This window comes from Manacus candei, unplaced genomic scaffold, assembly GCF_025592945.1.
Source record: "Manacus candei isolate 608988 ecotype Guabito, Panama unplaced genomic scaffold, ASM2559294v1 h1tg000171l, whole genome shotgun sequence".
Classification (NCBI taxonomy): Eukaryota; Metazoa; Chordata; class Aves; order Passeriformes; family Pipridae; genus Manacus; species Manacus candei.
Genome location: NW_026138219.1, coordinates 99,218 through 112,861, shown reverse-complemented (window position 1 = coordinate 112,861; position 13,644 = coordinate 99,218). Strand labels below are relative to the sequence as shown.

The following is a 13,644-nucleotide window of genomic DNA, read 5'->3' as shown; positions in this document are numbered from 1 at the left end:
AGCAGAACTGTACACAAGGGCTTTCAGCAGTTTGAAGCAAAAAGCCCAATAATACTGCTGTTTGTTTTACAATTTGTTTTTTTACCCAGAGAACTGGTTACATAGCTGAATAATATGATGTGGTGCATAAACTGTGGTTCAGATATATTTCTGACACTTAAACACGTCTGTCCCTAAAATACTGAGTTTAGGGTTGTTTTCTAATACATCAGGGAAGGTACAAGAATAAGTAGATTCTGGTTCATGTAAACATTAAATTGCTGATGACTGACTGTTCTTTGGCTCTGTCATATGAGGTTTTTTGTCTTTTGTTTTTCTTTTTTTCAGGGGGAGCATATTACTTAATTTCACGAAGTCTGGGGCCAGAGTTTGGTGGTGCTATAGGTCTGATTTTTGCATTTGCCAATGCTGTAGCAGTAGCAATGTATGTTGTTGGCTTTGCAGAGACAGTTGTGGAGCTACTCAAGGTACATGGATGATAGTACTTGTATTGATTACACTTTATGCAAGTTTGAGCTGTGATCTAATCCCAGAATGGTTGATGTTGGGAGGGACCTTAAAGCTCATCCCATTAAACCCCCTGCCATGGGCAGGGACACCTTCCACTAGACCAGGTTTCTCCAAGCCCCATCCAACCTGGCCTTGGACACTTTCAGGAATGGGACATCTACAGCCTCCCTGGACAACCTGTCCTAATGTTTGACCACTCTTGCTGTGAAATGTTTCCTCCTTTTATCTAGTCTAAATCTGCCCTCTTTTAGTCCAAAACCATTCCTTCTTGTCCTGTCGCTTACTACAAGCCCTGTCCAAAAGTCTGTCCCCATCTTTCTTATAAGCCCCCTTTAAATATTGCTGGAGCTTTCTTTTCCCCAGTCTGAAGGACCCCAACAACCCCAGTCATTTCCATTTAGAAGATGCATTGATGTAAATACAAGGCAAAAAAGCTATTTACTTGTATCCTTAAAGGGAATTTAAAATTAGTGCATTTGTGGTATAGAGATTAGCTACTAATAAATGACAGTAAATAAAATGCTATTCTGTAGATGTGAAGATAATTACCTGATGAAGTATATGACTGTGGGGTTTTTTTTTTGTTTGTTTCATTAGGAAAATGGAACATTGATGATTGATGAAATGAATGATATCAGAATCATAGGGGCTATTACAGTGGTTATACTGCTGGGTATTTCCATTGCAGGAATGGAATGGGAAGCAAAAGTAAGGAACCCCATCTTTTTCTTTTATTCTCTGCTTCATAATGCTGATTCCATTTTTGTACCTCGGTTATTTGACTTATATTTAATATATTTAGTGTATTCGGTACTGCATGGTGGTATGTTAGAAGTCAGTCAGTTACTTTTTATGTAATAGCTCCTGGTTTGGCACTGGCATGTGCAGGTCTGGACAGCATTTCAGTTCTTAGACCACTTCCCTTCATTGGAAGCTTAAGCATCTATGAGAACCTGAAATCCATCATGATCTACTCTTAATGACACTGCTAAGTAAGTTAATGGTATTGCCCTCTTCTGGGCAACTACAGCACAAGAAGAAAAGGTAAGAACTTTAGCATGGGAATTTTCTCCTACTACAGACTTCAGGTGAGTTCTGTGAAAAGTACAGGAAGCCAGTCTAAAGCTATATAGTTTCTGCTGACTTAAAACCAGTGTTCTTCCATTCTCTTCCATTCTCTCCTGGTTTGGTTTTTACTTGGAAACAGCCAGACAGGGAGATGCATTCACTGGGCCCAGCAATGAGAGAGGTTTTGAATGCTTTTGGTGATGAATGTGTAGGAGGGTAAACCTACTTCCTTCATTTTGCTGTGGCTGCAGTGTCTTAGTTCAATTCTTTGTTGGTCAACTGTTCATGAAAACAAACAGTTAAGAATTCTTAGAGTACCTTAATATAGAGGTTGCCTGATTTTTTTTCTTCTTGGCATTATTAGGCAGTGTAGTTTACTTTGTTTCCTGCACCTGGTGGGCTTTTTCTGAGTATCTGTCCATAGTGTGCTCAAAAATAATTGAGAAGAGCCTCTCACAACTGATACTTGTGTCACTATAACTCTTATTTTCTGCACTGAAGGAACTTCTTCATGAAGTGTTAAAAGTTTCTTATGCTCCTGCATCAAGAAGATAATGATATTCATAACCAAATGAGAGTTTTTTGTCATGGTTGCTTCCAGCCCTAGAAATAGGAGTCATAGAAGTGAGTGAAGATCTACTACAGGGAGAAAAGAAACTTGCAGAAATTGACTTTGGCATGTACTTTTAAACTGAACTTCTGTAAAAACTGTTTACATTTCTCAAGTAGTCCTTCCCTGTCTGTAACCTTGAATTTGTAATGGTGTCTTTATACACCCAGCTTTGAACAATGCTGACCTCCTTACTCTGAACTGTGTAGTTTTTCCTTTTAACGAATTAGCTGTTATTTAACTCTGTGGCCACTGCAACTTCAAGTCACAGGAAATATCTTGCTTTTGCTGTGTACCATGAGCAATTATATAACAATTGCTTGCATGGAAATAGCCCTGTTTAGTGTTTTTATATCAAACGCAAATTGTGGTATCACTACAGTGCCGTCCTTACTAGGGAACGGGTAGCTTTCCAAAATCCAGTGCTCAGTTCAGAAGTCAAAGCTTGTCTTGGTTTCTGCCTCATGGAAGAGGACCGGTGGGAGCAGTGATAAGCAACTGAACCTGTCAAACGAGCATTTCATGTGGGCTAATGTACAACTCAGCATAGCAAAACACTCATGCTTTCCTCTTGATTACGGTATCTGTGATGTTCTCCTATGCTTTACCCACATCTTAGAAAACACCTTGGAAAGTGGAACAGGGGGAATCTATAGTAATGCCTTTGAAATAGATCTAAAAGCTAAGAGAGAGTGGGATTCCAGGGAAGTCTGTTTTGAAAAATGGCTTTTCAGAGTTTGTGATCTCTTACTGCTCAACTCCTTGTGTTGCAGGAGTGTATTGTGTTAGGAAGCCCATTCTTTCAGTCTTTTGAATTTAAGGAAAATACTCAGCAAACAGCCCTAGCTTAAGGGAGAAGCCTGGGTTTGTGACTGGAAAAATCCAGTAACTTGTGACAATTGCTCTGTGATAACTTCATGTTGAATTCTCTGGTTTTATTGAAGACTTCTGTAAGCACCCAGCTGAATCCTCACACCTCTTCCCTATTCCTGACGCTTTACAAAGATTTAGGTTCAATGGACAAAGTGGTTTCTTCAGGTGGACTTTTAAATCTGCTCCAGGACATTATGCTCTGTTTATCATTGTTCTACCTTGTTTTCTTGGGAGGCTGTGTGAACTGAAAACTTTGACTTGTAGCAATGAGCAATGCCACAGTGCTATTGCACATTAATTTCTGATCCTAGGTGTGAAAAAAGTCTATTAATAGCTTTCCCTATGCCACTGGCACATGCCTTTCTAAGGAATCAAAATAACTCAGAAGATAACCGAGCAGTGTGGTTGCTTACTTAAATGTAGAACCTGAAGTACTTCTTCAAAGTATGTATTTATCTTTATTCACACTTTGGAGGTGTTGGATGGTTTAAAGTGCTTTTTTTTCCATTTGTAGGGTTCTGTGGAAGAGTGACTAAAAATCTAGGTTGTGATCAAAGAAGCCTCAAGAAAACTAGAAATTAACAACTACTTGTTGTAGTCTGCAATTCCATAAATAAGTGTTGACAACATAAGAATGTAGCAAAATAAGCTAGTTCACTGCATAAAGTAGGGAACCAAAGCTGTTTGATTCCAGATGTAATAAAATTTTTACTAAATATCACATACTGAAGTATAAGGCAAAGTATTATGATCACGGTTTATAAGGCAATAGCAGCATTTGTGTTGCACTTGGCTATTTTCATAGCCAAATTTGCTCTGGAAGGCCTATATAGAGAGAAAATAGTTCATTTAAGCATTCTATTTTTAGATGTATGACTTCGAGGGATTTGTTAAAAATGAACTTTTGATTAGATATTAAACTTGGAAATTATTCCTATTTGTTCATTAAAAATCTTTGTGCCAGTTCTCTCCAGCTTTCCTTATTTATTTGTGGAAAACATGCTGATAAGACTAAGCTGAATTTGGAATCAAGCAAACATTTACATTTTAGAGCACAACACTTGATACTGTGAAGAGAACAAGTTCTTCTGGGTGACTGCAGTCATTATGTTTCAGGCACAGATAGTCCTGCTGGTGATCCTCATACTTGCTATTGGAGACTTTGTCATAGGAACATTTATTCCTTTGGATAGCAAGAAGCCCAAAGGATTCTTCGGTTATAAAGGTATGCTGGAACAGTTTACAGTATTGCAAACAATACCTTTTTTGCAAAAAAGAAATAGGCTGTTAAAATTAAGTTAAATATCTAATATAGGTTATAGTCCCATTTACTATAGAGTTTTTTTTGTTTCCTGATTCTTTCAAAGTTTTGCAGTTTTGTCCTTTAAAGCTATTGGGCCAAAACTTGGTCCTGACTGCTTAATATTGAATATATTAAATTTAAAAAAATTGTATGATACCGTAAGTACTTTTTCTGGTTATAAAAGCTCTTTAAGTTTACTGTGTTAATTTTACTTTGAGTCGAAGTGATAAATAAGGGCTCAACTGTTCTGCACTTAATTTTAAGGTCATAGAGCTGTGACTTTCATCTTTTTCATGGGTCTAATAATGGCTGGAATGGTTTAATACTGTAACTTCTATAAAAATAGTGATAGACTTAAATCTTTCCCTACAGCTGAAATATTTATGGAGAATTTTGGACCAGATTTCCGAGAGGATGAAACTTTCTTTTCTGTATTTGCTATTTTCTTCCCTGCTGCAACTGGCATACTTGCTGGTGCAAATATCTCGGGGGACCTTGCGGTGAGTAGTGGATGAGCAAACACTGTTCACGACCACTGGAGTGTGCATTTATCTCTGTCATCACTGTCCACTGACATTTTTCTTTCAGGATCCTCAGTCAGCCATACCTAAAGGAACGCTGTTGGCCATCTTAATCACTACATTGGTTTACGTAGGAATTGCAGTATCTGTAGGTAAATAGAGAATGTTTTTAACTTTTATCCTTTCACGTTCATTCTGAGGATGTATTTTGATGTGGTTGTATGTAATTTATTACATAAAGCCATTATGTAATTGACTTCCCTGCACAGGAAAGTAATAGCCAAAGGTTTCTAATTTTTACTGTTGGAAATTCAGTTTTCAGCTGGTTTTATAATTTCCTGGAATATTTTCCTAAGACTGGTGACTGCTTCAGACTAAAGATAACAAAAGACACCATATGGATGTTTCCTCATTTGTTGCAGTTATTTATGTTAAAGGATTTACAGTTTAGCAGTGGAATAATCCCTGGGTTAAAAAGTGTATTTTCAGGAAATACTCACTGAACTAACACCTGTATTGGTTTGAGGATGGTAGTAATCAGCCACTTCTTGGAGGGAAGGAAGCACTTTCGTGAGGATGCTTTAGTTCACCAGCTGAGGGAGGAGACTGAGTAATGCCTTAGTCATCCACTGTCAGAAACATCATGTTCAGAAACGTGTTCTTTGGATTTATTTTCATGGGGAAAGAGGAGGAACAGTCATAGACTAATCTGAGTCTTGTACAGTTTCTCTTCCCAGTGTTCCTCTCCCCACAATGGGTTGAAATTCTCTGTAGAAGTTGCGTTGGAGTTGGATACCAGTTTTACTCTAGAGCAGCAGTGGTTAACCATCCATAAAAGTAATTCTAGTAACCTTAAGATTGTAAGATTGTAATTGTATCTTGCATATTTCTTGCCTGTGGTTGGAAATGTTTTCATTCGTATCATATAAACTACTTTCTGGCAGCAATAATCAGTTTTCTTATATGAAAGACCTTGTTCTATCATAGCTGTGCTGCCTTTTGAATTAAATTCTCATTTATAAGAGTACCACTGATCTTACCACTAATGAGATTTCCTTTTTTAAGATACCAATCTTGCTAGCCTGCCTTTGTTGGCTAACACTGGAGTGTAGCTCTGCCAAATAGTTGCTCTGTGGTGATTGTGTTTTATGCAGCAATAATGGCCTACACTTATTGCCTAATTAGATTGACTGCATAGACCTCTGCTACCAAATTTGAATATTTTGGAACTTCAACCCACATGAGAATAAAATGCTTGTTAATACTCACTTGTTAATGGAATACTTTGATCATCTTCCAAGCATGAAAAATGCAATATAAAATAGTGACAAAACAAGCAGTTTGCAAAACCAACTGAATGGGGAATTGTTGGATGCTCGCTAGAAAAGGGCAGCAGAAGTCAGCGATTATAAGTGAAATTTGGCTTTTTTTCAAGGCATTGAATTAGGCATATTGGACAAATACAAATACTTTTATCCCTTTTCCAGAGTAGTAGTAAGCAAGTCATAAACTTTGAAGGGGCGGAGGTTGCTGACCAGTCACAGCTGAAGAAGATGATGTTCTGAACTTAGCTCAGTATTTTTATGTTCTGTAGCAAGTACGAGGTTTAAACTGAATAGAAAAGGCTTGAAAAAAGGAAAATTGCTAGTCCCGCTGATACAACTAGGCAGCTATTTCAAGAAGATAATAGCTGTGAGAAGAAGGTATGCAGTTTCATATTTTAGCAAAGGACTAGTGCAAACAGGCAAGTGGCAGGAGGCAGATGTCATAGGCAAATTTGGCATCAGAATTCTTGAAAGATCCATTTCAAAGAACAACATTAATTGCTTTAAAAGGGAGGGAAGCACTAATAAAAAATAAGCCAAAGTTCTGAGTAGGCTCAAGACGTGCTTCCTGTACTTTGGAAAGTAAAACTAATTAACAAGAACCTAACTGTAGATGCTTGTAGCAGTGGTGAAGTTTAAAATTCTGAACTACAGTCTAAGGGACTCAGGATGGTACCTCTGGAATTCACGTAGTTAAGGAAATATGTGATATAGATGGTCTTTTAACCTTCTCAGGCTTATAGCATGGCAAAACTTCATTTGACTTTGGCAGGAACGTGCTTATAAATGCCTGTGGAAAGGGGAAACACTGTTTTTACCAGAAAGAAGACCTAGAGGTTCTCACGGAAAATATTGCCAGAACTGTATAAATCAATAAAACTTTTCTGAAAAAGCATTAAATACAGTGTCCAGATTGTTACTTAGATTTAAGTGTCTTCTGCTGAGAACAGAGCCAGCCCAGCTGGCTTATGTTCCACATCCTTTCGTAGTAAGGCCCACATTAATTCCTAGTGCCATTATTCCTTTCTGTCACACTTTGAATCTGTGTCTGAAAGTCCTGCTAGCCAGTTGGATCTGAACTATGAAAAAATGAGGCAGAGAAAGGTTGTGATAGTGCGTGGTATTTAAAAGGTTGCTCAACTTACTGGGCCTGCCACTGCAATCTGTCACCAACAAAATGTTACCTACAAATAGTTCAACTGGGAACTGTATTGTCCCACCCATTATATACTGCTTGAGTGTCTGCGGCAAATACTTGCGTGGTGGAGAAGAAACATTTTCCTTTTACAGAGCTTTTAATTCCATTTAAAACAGAAAAAGACAAAAAAACCCCCAGCTCCTCCACATGCTTACAAAAAGCATAAGACAGGTGATGAATATAGGAATTTTGTGCTGTAATTTAACCAATTGAGCCTAATTAAGTAACTAAAAAAGAAATCTGAGGAGTGGAAGGATTAAGTAATATCTGTCTAATGGGACCAGGTTTTACTGTGGACTGTTAAGCAAGTTCTAATGGCTGAGAAGCAATCTGAATATGGTATAGGTAATTAGGAATTAATTTTCCCAATGGAAGAGAGACAATTTGCATAGATATCTAGGAATATGACTGGAGAAAGTTAAACTTGCAGCACATCTCTGCCCTTCCCATTTTGCAAGTAAATAGTTTAGGTCCTCAGGTGTTCTGGTTGCCAGAACCTCCTTGTCATTCAAGTTGCTAAAAGATCAAAGTAAGAGAATTTTATTGACTGTTGCTATATAGACTTTTTCTTCCCAATTCCTTTTTTAATTCCTGTTCTTGGAAGTATTTACTGTGTCCAAACAAACGTTTGACTGCCTCAACTATTAAACCATAAAATATTAAATAATACTTAGTCTGCTCTAATTTTTATCCTGTATGAGACAAGAAACCTTGATGTAGAAGGCTTATGGCCTTTTAGTACCTTTAGTTATTTTTCTTAGTATTTACAGGCTGAAATCATGTGTCTTCACCATTCTCTTGACCAGCAGAAATTATAAATAATCATAGATGAACTGTAGATAGCAATTAATGTGATAATTATTTTAAAAATGTGGAAGGAATGGTACTGTGTGGCTTTGTTTTTCACCAGGAAACCAACTCAAAATACCATGGTCACATGGGAGATGGCTTGTTTAAATGTTGGGAAATGGCTTGCAACAGACTTCATGACAAACTGTTCAGGTTTTTTTAAATTTATGAGCCATATTGACTGGGGAAAAAAGTAACTGCAGCACTCTGTACACCTGTCTGCATACATCTATAGATACAAAACAAACATGCACTCCCATAGAATGGCCTGGGTTGGAAGAGGACCTTAAAGATCACCTCATTCCAACCCCCTGCCATGGGCAGGGACACCTTCCACTATGCCAGGTTGCTTCAAGCCCCATCCAACCTGGCCTTCCAGGGTTGGGGCAGCCACAGCTTCTCTGGGCAACCTGTGCCAATCCTGTCAAATTAAGTGTTGGTGCATAATACTCACTTCAGTTCAAAAGCTGTGTGGAAACTCATTTTTCAAAGAAATAGTATATTAGGCTGAAATCGTGCCATTAAATTTTTGCAAGTCTGTTGACATTGTTTTGCTCTGTGCTGAAACTTTTCTTATTAGACTCAGATTTATTAAAAAACTGAAGGTCTTCTCAGGCAAGAGAGCAGTTAGTTTGCTTTTTGGTATGTTTTCTTCATGGTAAAGATGTGCTTAGTACTGAAATGTGTTAAAAATAACACTGCATTTTAATGTTGCTCTGTGAGATAGTGTTTACATAAAAAGAGAAATGAGCTTGACACACGTCCTTAAGTTCAGGTTCAGTTTGTTAATGCCTTTTTTATTGTTGTGTCCACTGTAGGTTCCTGTGTTGTGCGAGATGCCACAGGGAACATTAATGACACCATTGTCACCGAGCTGACAAACTGCACTGCTGCAGCCTGCAAATTAAACTATGATTTCTCATCCTGTCAGACAAAGTGTTCCTATGGGCTGATGAACAATTTCCAGGTATAAACTTTCTCCTAATTCTGTTCTTTGGCTTTTGGGTGGGGTTTTTTTGTTTGGTTGGTTTGTTTTTTGGTTTTGGATGGTCTTGTTTGGTTGGTTTGGTTTTGAGATTTTGTTTGTTTTGGGTTTGGAGGGTTTGGGTTGTGTTTGTGTTGTTTGTGTTTTGTATGTTTTTTGTTTGGTTTGTTTTTGTTGTTTGTTTTTGTTTTGTGTTTGCTTTTTGTTTTGTTTTCTGTTTGGTTTTGGTTTTGTGGTGTTTGGGTTTTAGTTTGGTTTTTTTTTTTACTTGCATATCAAGAAAAATCATAGGATAAATATGCCCATCTCCAAAAAGACAAGGTTTATCTGGAATGGTGAAGTAGTGCACTCTAGCTGGTATGTAGAAGAAGAGTGTATGCATATCAAACTTCTGAGTGTTTATACACAAGTGGTATAAATATTTACTTTTCTTCTGAGTAAACTGGTTAGGTGGTACTGCAACTCTCTTTAGGTACTTGAATGTCATCATTCACTGATGGGGATAGATGTACTCTTTTTTTTTCAATAGAGATGCATAGTAATCATAGGTAGCCTCTGTCAATAACTTGTTTGTTAATTTTATAAGTACCTTAGAAAATATGCTGACTTCTTAAGAATGTTTTACATCTTTATCACAGTATCCCCTTTAATGGTAGGAGTCTCGTGAATTTCCATTAAAACTGATGTTACTGTATTTAAAAATCCTTGAAGAGTTACAGGGTAATTCATAGTCTTCAATACACATTTCACAGGTAATTGTGCTGTCCGTGAACTATTGGCAAGTGTTTGAAAGAACCCAAGGAAAATGTACTTACTGCCAGTTGATTTTCAGCTTGGTTTGTGGTAACCCATCTTTGCCCTAAATCTTTCCAGTAGGTGTAAAAAACGTTGACTAGAGATTAAGCTGAAATCCACTACTGGAAAAGATTTGATGAGAAGTGTATGTGGTGCATGTACTCCTTACATGTGCTGGCACGTTAGGCTGACAACCTTATCTGCAAAGCACTGTTGGAAAACCTGTTTCATATGTGCTGAAATAACACTGCAGTACAGACCATTCTTTTACAATAAAATACATTTTTATAGTGGAATGATTTGAGTATTTCGTGTAATGTTACTTTGTTCTTGTTTAGACAAAGTCAGAATTGCTCTTGTGGTGGGAATGATAATTCTGCAAAATCGGGTGATTTTCCTCATCTATTTAAGCTCAGAAGAGCCACCATATTGTCAGATGTACAGCTGCAAATAGCATGTAACTGGTTTCCTCTGATATGTCTTTTTCTTTAAGTCATAACTTTTGTTTACCATAAATGTTGCTTGTACTTTCAATGGAGTATTTCTGTCTTCCAAATTATTCCTGCTTCTCTCTGGGAAAACAAGTGAGTGCCAAATAGAAAAACTCACTTCCAAGGCCAGAGGCAGCACAGAGAATGCAGTGCTCCTCACACCCCCCTGCTTTGTTGGGGTTTTGAAAACTTTGTCATGGAGACTGCACAGCATCTCTGGGCAACCTGCTGCAGTGCTTAGCCACCTTCTCTCTGGAATTTTGTTTTCCTAATACCCAGTGGGACTTTCTCTTGCTCTTTTTTCTCTCATCCTCATAGCTTTTGCTGTTTATCTGTGAGAAGAGTCTGATTCTGTCTTCTCAGAGGATGTTAGAAGGAAGTTGTGTGAGAGACTGTTTACCTAATGAGAAACTCTTGACCATTTTCTAGAAGAACTGCCCTCAACTTTAGATCTGTGTGTATGGTAGCTGTAAGGAGATACTTTTTTTTTTTCCATATGTAGGGCACAGTGTGTGCAGGCACAGGGACTCCGAGCTTGTATACCTCTCAAGCTCTTCATACAAACATAACTTCTTTCTGTTACTTTAAATAATTTGAGAACAAATTCTTCAGAAACTGAAATTAATCCCTCAGGTGAACTAAGAGTGTTGTATTTGTCTTACAGCTTATAAACATAGAGGTTCTGAGGCTGAAAGTGCCAGTTTGTGTGCACAGCCTGATGACTTTTTATCGCTTCAGTACACTCTGTACTGCATTAAGTTCTTCTGGCAAAGAACTGATCTGAAGTTCCTGCTCAGGCAGCTCAGGTTTTGAGTGTGTTTGGACAGCAAATGCATGGCTTGTGGAAATCTTAGATGAGAAACTTAAAAATGAGGACAGTTGGTCAGACTGGCTTAGTCAAACTTGCATTAAAAGACCATTTCTAGTTGCTGTTGTAGTCAGTACCAGTGAATTATAGTCCTCCTGACAGGTTTCAGACATTTCTCTGATCAGTGTCAGTGGTTATTCTGTGCACAGGCTGTCACCTGGCAGAAGAGTAATTGGGCTCTATAGCCTCACCCTAAGACTTCTGTAGAAGTTGTTACAGCTTTGGGTAACTTAAACACAGAATCTGGTCAACTTTGGATGAAAGTTGAAAGTAGCATGAAACACCATTGTTTTGATACAGCATTTTTTTTCTGCTCCACAGTGGCTGGACCAAAGAACTAAAACTGTAGTCAAAATATGGTATTTCATTATCCCAAACGTTTGGAATTTAAGAAACTGCCTAAACTGCAAATGCCAAGCAAACATAATGAGGCCCTTATCAGCAGGAACTGTATATCTGTGTCACCACACCACTGGTTACAGGGCCATTCTGCCCTTCCAATTCTGCATGTTCTTTCAGGGATGAAAATTTCGGTTCTGTAGCCAACTGCAGTGTGTGCACTACTTGATTTGTGGTCATGAGATCTGGATTATGGGGTCTGTGCTGGAGGTGGGAGGGAGGGGTGTTTAACTCCACGACATACTGGTTCTGCTGGAACTGGTTTCCCTTGTATTCCTCCAAAAACTTCTTCCTAAAGTCTCTTACATTAGTAACCTAAGGCAAAACTTGCTAGCTTTTAAAATGCCAAATGTTATTTGCATACATATTGCTCACATATCTCTCAATTTTATATATTTTATTTCTGTGAAAGGGTGTAATACTCAAAAGTACATAGTATAAATAATTGGAGGCATTGGACAGAGCCTGGAAAGAGAATGTAAAATATGAGTAGATGGTAAGAAGTTGATGCAAGTGTAGTAAAGTGATGGAGATTCGTACATAAATTCTGTCTGTAACCAGGGAAGATTGACTGTCATCTTTGCAGGGAAGAAAACTTTTGTGCTGCTTCTATAAAAGTTATTCTCTGCTTGTTTATTATGTTGCTGTAGCAAAAGTTTCTTTCTAAAATAACAGCAAAGCATTAACACCCTTAAGCTTTCTTCTATAATATAGTGTAGGATTATTAGAAATTGGCATTTAGAACTGTAACTTTTTCTGTTGCTCATAAAACTAGCTTAAACCCAGGCATAGGAGGCATAACTTAATAAATGTGTTGTTAGTTTTGTTCATCTATGATTAAAGGCTGGCATACCTTTTTTTATAAACTATAAATAGGCTTCAGGAAATTCTGTCCTTTCATTACAGTACTGTGACAGTAACTTCACTATCATCTATTGCAACCTGCAGTTATTTAATTTCTCTTTTTAGGCAAGGCATGCCTTGTATTGACCAATGAAAGCTGATACAGTGTAGAGTTCCAGTTGCCTGTTGGAGAGGCCCAGCAGTCTTTGTTAACTTGGTCTGGGGAAAACCACTAAATTTCATCATGAAGTTGGCCCTAGGAATGTGAACAAAACTTCATCAGTCACCTATATATTGTGTCTGAGAACATGTCCTGCCTAGTAAGATTGCTTTAAACAGCTAGATTCTACAACTTCAGGTGACAGTAACTTTAAAATGGGACACTTCTGCATGATCTTTCTTGCCTTCCATCAGTTCCTTTCTTGCTAATCTAGCTGAGTTTGCCAGGATGAAAGGCAAGTAAGTAGTGCAAATAATGCAGAACTGGAGTTTGGTCGGTTGACTAAAAGCATGGTATAAAATTCTTAAACATTGGCTGTCTTAAAGCAACTTAGGCTTTTGTTTTATAAAGAGAAGTGCTCTATTAAGCCCTGAATATTTTTAAATACATTGTTTTGTATCTTAATTGTGCGGGTTTTCACTGCAAGCCCAAGTCCTCCTCAGCAGGGCAACTCTCAGTGAATTCTTCTCCTCGTCTGTACTTGTGTCTGGGTCAGTGATAGGCTAGTCAAAATATGAAACAAAGTCCAATATACTTGTCTTCCATTACCATTTTTTATACCTCTTATGAGCCCATGAAGACTTGTAGCATTGATTATTTGATCTGAGGATTACATGGTTTGACAATATATTGTGTGAAAAGCCACCTTCTCTTGTTCTAAAAATAGGGTCCATTTATATCCCCTGATTTGTCTCTAGTTCATTCGTTTATATGAATGCATGATATTCAAACAGCTTTTAAGTGGCGAGTACATAGTATTTTTTCTTTTTGTGTAGTTAAGGATGT

At 37.7% G+C, this 13,644-nt stretch overlaps 1 protein-coding gene across 3 annotated transcripts in view; it reads left to right on the top strand.

Moving 5' to 3' along the window:
• The window catches only part of SLC12A2 (solute carrier family 12 member 2), a 63,000-nt gene that overhangs the window by 25,974 nt on the left and 23,382 nt on the right, over positions 1 to 13,644 (top strand). For all 3 annotated transcript variants that reach the window (XM_051773539.1, XM_051773538.1, XM_051773537.1), the window contains exons 5-10: positions 328 to 467; positions 1,108 to 1,218; positions 4,178 to 4,286; positions 4,737 to 4,864; positions 4,953 to 5,037; positions 9,076 to 9,224. In XM_051773539.1, coding sequence (XP_051629499.1) covers positions 328 to 467; positions 1,108 to 1,218; positions 4,178 to 4,286; positions 4,737 to 4,864; positions 4,953 to 5,037; positions 9,076 to 9,224 — 722 coding nt within the window. The remainder of the gene's footprint in view (positions 1 to 327; positions 468 to 1,107; positions 1,219 to 4,177; positions 4,287 to 4,736; positions 4,865 to 4,952; positions 5,038 to 9,075; positions 9,225 to 13,644) is intronic.